Genomic DNA, 7,336 nt, shown 5'->3' with positions numbered 1-7,336 from the left:
GGAGAGGGGTGAGATGGGTGGGATGGTGGGAAGGGGCGGGAGGGAGATAAAGGAGCACGGGAGATACCTGTCACCTGTCGCTCATAGGGAGAAAAAGAAGTAATTACCCAGATTGTAAGATGTTTTGAATATTTTTCGTGTGTTTTTGTGCCGCTTTGCTAATTATCTTTATATCCTTTTTGGCGCTTTTAATATCTTTGGTTGAGTGAACGGAGTCGGGTGCTCTCTCTCTCTCTCTCTCTCTCTCTCTCTCTCTCTCTCTCTCTCTCTCTCTCTCTCTCTCTCGCTCTCATGTATCATAGTCCGTGTTTAAAAGCCGCATCACCGTGTACCGCTAAGAGGCGCATTCAAGTAGCGACCGCGCATCTTGCAACGAAGAAAATATATGCATTACTTTATTTATGGCTCGCCGGGACGTGGTGCTTATGGTGATGATGATGGTGGTGGTGGTTGTGGTTATGGTGATGGCTGGGAGGTTTATGGTGATGGCGGTAATGGTGGTGGTGGCGGTGTTGGTGGTAGAAGAAAGTTATTTCTCTCTTCTTTTTAACTAAATATATTATGGTGATGATGATGGTGCTGATGATGGTGATGGTTATTGTTATAGTGAAGTTTATGTCATGATGGTAATGGTGGTGTTGGTGGTGGTGGTTGTTATGGTTATAATAATGGCTGTGATTTTTACGGTGTTGTTAGTAATGGTAGTGGTGATGGTGATTATATTATTTAGTATAACACAGTGAAAATATAAAATGAATGTCACACTTCAATATGATAGAAATTAAAGCAGAAATAGTTGCAGCAGGTAGCGGTAGGAGTAGCAGTGGCAGTGGTAGTGACAGCGATGACGTGGGTAACAGTGGTGGTGGTGGTGGTGGTGGTGGTGATGGCTGTGACTGTACGAAGTAGTAGCACTGGTAGGCCATTTTAGATTAAGCCAATTTCAGGTTAGAAAGAAGATCAAAATACGTCGTAAGTCAGGACGAAGGGAATTTTAAGTTCGTATATTCCGGTAAGTGGCAGGAACAACAAGTGGCTCGTGATGAAGATACGTAAATTTTTATTTATTTATTTTTTTTTTCGCTCCATGTCTTGAAAGGTTTTCCAAATATGACAGTGTTGGCGAGATTAAGTTCAGTTTGTTAGCTATTCTTTTCTTTTCTTTTTTTTTTTTGAGGGGGGAGAGAAGGCGTTGGTCTTTCACTCTCATTCTTTCATATAATATTCTGTCCTCGTCCATTTTTTTTTCTCTTTTTTCTTACTATTCATATTTATGACTAAGTATGATATAGTATGATTATGTAACTCTCTCTCTCTCTCTCTCTCTCTCTCTCTCTCTCTCTCTCTCTCTCTCTCTCTCTCTCTCTCTCTCTCTCTCTCTCTCTCTCTCTCTCTCTCTCTCTCTCCTGTCAAGTATTTTCATTGATATATTTCTGACTGTTCTTTCTCCTTTCTTGAAACATGATGTCTCTCTCCATCTCGTCTGTTAAATTTATCTTTCTGTCTGGCTCTTCTCTCTCTCTCTCTCTCTCTCTCTCTCTCTCTCTCTCTCTCTCTCTCTCTCTCTCTCTCTCTCTCTCTCTCTCTCTCTCTCTCTCTCGACGGATTAGATGGTCGATCTGAAAGTTAATGATGCCATTTGCATAATTAACCACATTACTGGAGAAGGGGAGACGAGGAGGAAGAGCAGGAGAAGGGGGAGGAGGAGGAGGGTATGGGGTGGGAGGCGTGCAAAAGAATCTAGTTTTAAGAGTGTGCAGACGTGTGGGAGAGAGAGAGAGAGAGAGAGAGAGAGAGAGAGAGAGAGAGAGAGAGAGAGAGAGAGAGAGAGAGAGAGAGAGAGAGAGAGAGACTGACTGACTGGCTGACTGGCTGACTGACTGGCTGACTGACTGACTGACGTATGCAATAACAATCCGGACAGACAAGAACACAGCGGCAGACAAAGCTAAACATAATTAATACACAAAGAAGCAGAACAAAATTGGCATACAGTGTTGAGTAATTATTTTCCTCTCACCTGATTTACATTGCTTTCTACCTGTCTATTTGCATCAGGTAACCAGTTTGCTAATGAGACGCTGGTAGGTAATAAAACAATGAAACAACTTGATAATAACTGGGTAATTATTGCATTGTTATATATATATATATATATATATATATATATATATATATATATATATATATATATATATATATATATATATATATATATATATATATATATATATATATATATATATATATATATATATATATATATATATATATATATATATATATATATATATATACACACACACACACACACACACACACACACACACACACACACACACACACACACACACACACACACACACACACACACACACACACACACACACACACACACACACACACACACACACACACACACACACACACACACACAAGACACGCGAGAGACCAGATTGGCTAAACAAATTTGCAGACGATTAACTCAAACAGCCGAAACTATGAGGACAGAGGAGGAGGAGGAGGAGGAGGAAGAGGAGGAGGAAGAGGAGGAGGAGGAGGAGGAGGAGGAGGAGGAAAGAGAGGGGAGGAATTCTTTGTCTTTTTGTGTTTGTTAGACGAGTCGGTGAACATTGCTCGCCCCCTCCCCCGACCTCTTATACCCAGGCTCCCCTACCTCGACCCCCTGCCTATGCCCCCCTGCCGGCCCCTCTTTCAAGCGCGGGCCGCCCCCCAAAAAGTGGGTCTCGGTATCTTATTGTGGTGCGGCGGGGCGACCCTCCTCAAACAGCCCCGTCCGTCGCTTGGGGAGGAAAGACAAACACCACGAAGATCTGTCTTAATCACCCACACACCACTACCGCCGTCGCCGCCGCCGCCGCCACAACCGCACTCACCCAAGCCGCCGCCATTGCTGTCCTCTCCTCTTCTCCTCCTGTTTCTCCTTCCTTTTCCTTTTTCTCTCTATCCCTTCGTCCCTCCATCCTATACGGCCCCGACCTCTCACCCCTAGCAACCTTCCTCCTCCTCCTCCTCCTCCTCCTCCTCTTCCTCTATCCTCTCACGCCTCCACCCATCCACTACCTCCATCCACCCACCCTCCTGACCTTCTCCACGTAATACCCAGACAAACCATTCGTCCCCTACCACCTCTACCAATCTCCCTCCTTCCCTCCCTTCTCTCCCTTTCCCCTTCATCTCCTTCCTTGTACCCTTCTCCCTTACCCTCCGCAGCCCCTCCCTGTCCCGCCCTCCCCTCCCCCAGTGGCCTGATCACCCGAGCAGTTTTGCAAAGTGCTGGTTGGGTGTCTTTGTGGTTCCACAGTACCGCCACCTTCCCACGACTCCGGGCCAAAGTGGAGTTGGATTTTAGGCTCCCTTGTTGAACGGTGGGAGGACTAAGTGTTGGGAGCAGGGGAGGTGGTGGTGGGGAAGGTGTCTCGAAGGCCCTTTTGTCCCCAGGTAAACGCGTGGAAAGGTTTCATACGTAGCTGTTGTTGTTCATTGTCGTGTTTGATCGGCGGTAGTGTTGCTCAATCTGTTTGTTGTTTGGGAGGTTCTGGGAAGATTGATTGGTTTAGATTTTTTTTTCTCTCTCTCTTTATTTCTTGATTTATTTGTTTATCTATCGATTTTCTTCTAGCCTTGGATGTAGATAAATTTTTTTTGTAGGCTGAAGGGAGTAAAAATTATTGAATATTTCTTGGCGTGTCTTCTTTCTCTTATATAATTGAGAGGTATATCCTTCTTGTTCTTTTGCTTTTATATTTTGGAGATGTATTCTTTGTTTTACATTCTGAATACAAGTTTGTACTGTTTCAAAGTTTTTTTTTTCTCTATTACATCTTGAAACTTAACATATACTTGTTATTCGTCATTTTAATTTTCTTTTTTCTTCACCCATAAGTTGATTTCTCTCTCTCTCTCTCTCTCTCTCTCTCTCTCTCTCTCTCTCTCTCTCTCTCTCTCTCTCTCTCTCTCTCTCTCTCTCTCTCTCTCTCTCTCTCTCCTTTCACAATCTACAGGAGACGTTTTGCTGCCATCCTCTTGACTGTTCGCGTGCGATAATAATTTTCCTGAGAAAGCACGCCAGTCTGATGTCATTGTTTTTGTGTACACGAGATGCACCTTTTTATTTTACAGCTGACACACGTGGTAGTCACATTTCAGGCCTTTTGTGGACGTGTGGACGAACCTTTTGTTTTGGTGCTTTTTTCCCTCAGGTTTGGGAGGGTTGCGGGGCTGCGGGGGTGACTTTGTTAAAACATTTAGTCGACTACTGTTTGTGCTTGGGGAATTCCAACACTCTAGACGTCCGTGTTGACAGTCCAGCAGCTGCTCGCCCCTTGGAGTCCCATTTTAAGAGAGACAAGGGCTGAGTTATGTGCCTGGATTATCATTAGCCTTATTATCTCTATTATTATTACTATTATTATTATTATTATTATTATTATTATTATTATTATTATTATTATTATTATTATTATTATTATTATTATTACTATTATTATTATTATTACTGTAGTAGTAGTAGTAGTAGTAGTAGTAGTAGTAATAGGAATAGTAGTAGTAGCAATAGTAGCAGTATTAGCAGTAGAAGAAGCAACAGCCTGTAACACTCGTAGTACCAGTAGCAGTTATAGCACAGTAGAAATAGTAGTAGTAGTAGTAGTAGTAGTAATTGTTGTTGTTGTAGTAGTAGTAACAGCAACAGCAGTAGTAGTAATAGTATGAGTGGATACCTGATCTCTCTCTCTCTCTCTCTCTCTCTCTCTCTCTCTCTCTCTCTCTCTCTCTCTCTCTCTCTCTCTCTCTCTCTCTCTCTCTCTCTCTCTCTCTCTCTCTCTCTCTCTCTCTATCCTCCCCATCCCCCCCATCCTCCCATCCCTCACACACACACACACACACACACACACACACACACACACACACACACACACACACACACACACACAGAGAGAGAGAGAGAGAGAGAGAGAGAGAGAGAGAGAGAGAGAGAGAGAGAGAGAGAGAGAGAGAGCAGCAGTAGTAGTGAGGGGAGGTGAGTCGTCGTTTCCCTGGACTTGCCCTGCTTATGTGGCCTCACGGGCGCCGCTTCCTCGGATCTCGTCGGGATCCTCCTCAGGTCGCCTCGATAAACACCGCTGACGTGATTGATAGCCTCGAGCCCGGCCTGGAGTGGACTTGGTCTGCCTCGCCACGTCTCTCCTTTTTTCTGTATTCTTGCTTCTTCTTTTTTTTCTGTCTCTCTCTCTCAACTCCTCTTTTCATCTTGAGTCTTAGGGATCATTGAAGTATATCTATCGTACGCTCTCTCTCTCTCTCTCTCTCTCTCTCTCTCTCTCTCTCTCTCTCTCTCTCTCTCTCTCTCTCTCTCTCTCTCTCTCTAGTCTTATTTTATTTGTTTCCATGTATCGTTTTTGCTCTCCTTCTTCTGCTTCTCTCACTTCGTCTTGTTTTTATTCGTGTTCTTGCTCTCTTTTGTTGTTGTTGTTGATTTTGTTGTTCTTGTGTTCGTCCTTCTTTTCCCCAGCTTTTTTTCTTCTTTTTCTTGGTGTTGTTGTTCTTTTCGTCTTTGTCATCTACGTTTTTATCTTCTTCTTCTTCTTCTTCTTCTTCTTCTTCTTCTTCTTCTTCTTCTTCTTCTTCTTTTTCTTCTTCTTCTTCCTTTTCTTCTTCTTCTTCTTTTCTCCTTCTTTTTCATTTTCTTGTTTCTGCATCCGTTTTTTCACTCTTGTCTACGCATGCGTCTTTATTACTCTTTATCTCACATTCCTTGCGTCTCCTCAGCGAACATGTGTATATATATTTTTACTAACATTTTTTCCTCCCCTTCTTAGTTCCTCCCTTTATTAATATTATTGCAGCCAGCGTGCTTTACTGCATTCCAACATTCGTATCCTCGCCCGTTTTCTTTCCTCTGCTTCTCCAGCCCCTCCGTTCCATCTCCCTCACTCTTCTTTTTCGCTCTATCTCATCCCTCTGTCGCCTGATCTTGAGTGCTCACCCTCTCCCCAGCCCCCTGTCCCTGTCACCCCTTCTTGCCGGCCCCCTGCTCCGCTCCCTCATAGCTTATTCATGGAGACTTGCTCCCCCCCTTCGTGCCACGAGTTTACTCATCAGTTACCTTACTTGTTTTTTTGCGGCGCCGACTGTGTGGGCGATAAATCTGGGTGTGGGGTGAGTGTGGAGTGTGTATGGATGGGAGGACGTGAGTGTGTTGATTGCGCCGAGGGTGTAGGAGAGTCTGCGCGGGTGTAGAGGTGAAGTGCTTGGGTGTAGATGAGTAGAAGGGGTGTACTGTAGGATAAGATCGTATGAATAGACATCTGTGGGTGTAGTGATATATGATAGAAGTTTGTGAGTCTGGTGCGGGTGTAGTGGTGAAGTTTTTAGCTGTAGGAGAGTCTCTAGGTGTAGTGTAGGATGTGTGTATGGGGTACGTGAGTGTACTGGGTGCTTTGTGTGGGCTGGAAGGTATGTTAAGGGTCGTGCTGGTTCATTGCGAGTGGGTCTGTGGGTGTAGTGGAGTGTGGCTGAAGGGGAGGTTGTAGCATTGTGGATAGGTGTAAAGAATGTGGACGGTTATGGGGGAGGTGGGTATAGCAATGTGGATAAGAGTGTGTATGTGTGGGGAGGAGTGTAGATATCAGTAGTAAGGGTGGGTATGTGTGTGGATGTGTGGGTGGGCAAGAACTCAAAACTGTTCTCTACGTATTTTTCGTATATTTTACAAGCATCATAATTTTCCTTCCACCTGACAGACTCTTCAGGATTCCCGTGAGAATAACTTACGTGCATACCATTCCTTGTTTATTTCTCTGTCCACCCCGTGTATATATTTTATCTTTCCTATTTTTTTTTTTTTCATCCCTTTTTCCCGTCAGTCTGCTTCCCCCAAACACACTGACACACACACGCATAAAGACACGACCACCACGACATACGGCACTCTCATTTCCATTTTCTATTTCAGCGCTCGTTCAATTAAATATTTCCTCTATTTCTTTTCTCCTTCATTACATTAAAGGCTAAAGAAAAGCATATTGTTTCTACTACGTAAAGTTTCTCTTATTTTTTTGTCTTTTTTTTTTTAAGTAAGTTTCCCCATACGTTAACGCCTCTCAGCTCGATGCTCGTACGTTCTTTCACAACCAAATTATGGCCCATTTACTTTGGTTGGGCTATTTGGGAGGGTGCGCGTTTTCTTTGACTTCCTCGCGTGGCCGCTAGAAGGCAGTGCGATCTCCCCTTTGTTTATATTCCGTGATAAATACTGTGGCAAATGAAGATGAAGGAGGAAAAGGAAGGCAGTATGTTAAGAGAAAATACCTGA

The 7,336-nt window shown here is 43.8% G+C and overlaps 1 protein-coding gene across 1 annotated transcript in view; it reads right to left on the bottom strand.

The window, feature by feature from the left end:
• LOC135103905 (uncharacterized) overlaps window positions 1-6,958 on the bottom strand; it is a 55,206-nt gene extending 48,248 nt beyond the window's left edge. The window contains exons 1-2 of the mRNA XM_064010833.1: window positions 6,948-6,958; window positions 6,133-6,300 (exon numbers count right to left, since the gene is read on the bottom strand). Coding sequence (XP_063866903.1) covers window positions 6,133-6,300; window positions 6,948-6,958 — 179 coding nt within the window. The remainder of the gene's footprint in view (window positions 1-6,132; window positions 6,301-6,947) is intronic.
• Between the last annotated feature and the right edge of the window lie 378 nt (window positions 6,959-7,336).

The sequence above is a fragment of the Scylla paramamosain genome, chromosome 9, assembly GCF_035594125.1.
Source record: "Scylla paramamosain isolate STU-SP2022 chromosome 9, ASM3559412v1, whole genome shotgun sequence".
In the NCBI taxonomy this organism is placed as follows: Eukaryota; Metazoa; Arthropoda; class Malacostraca; order Decapoda; family Portunidae; genus Scylla; species Scylla paramamosain.
The sequence above is the reverse complement of the archived record's forward strand: the minus strand, read 5'-3'. Positions and strand labels throughout refer to the sequence as shown.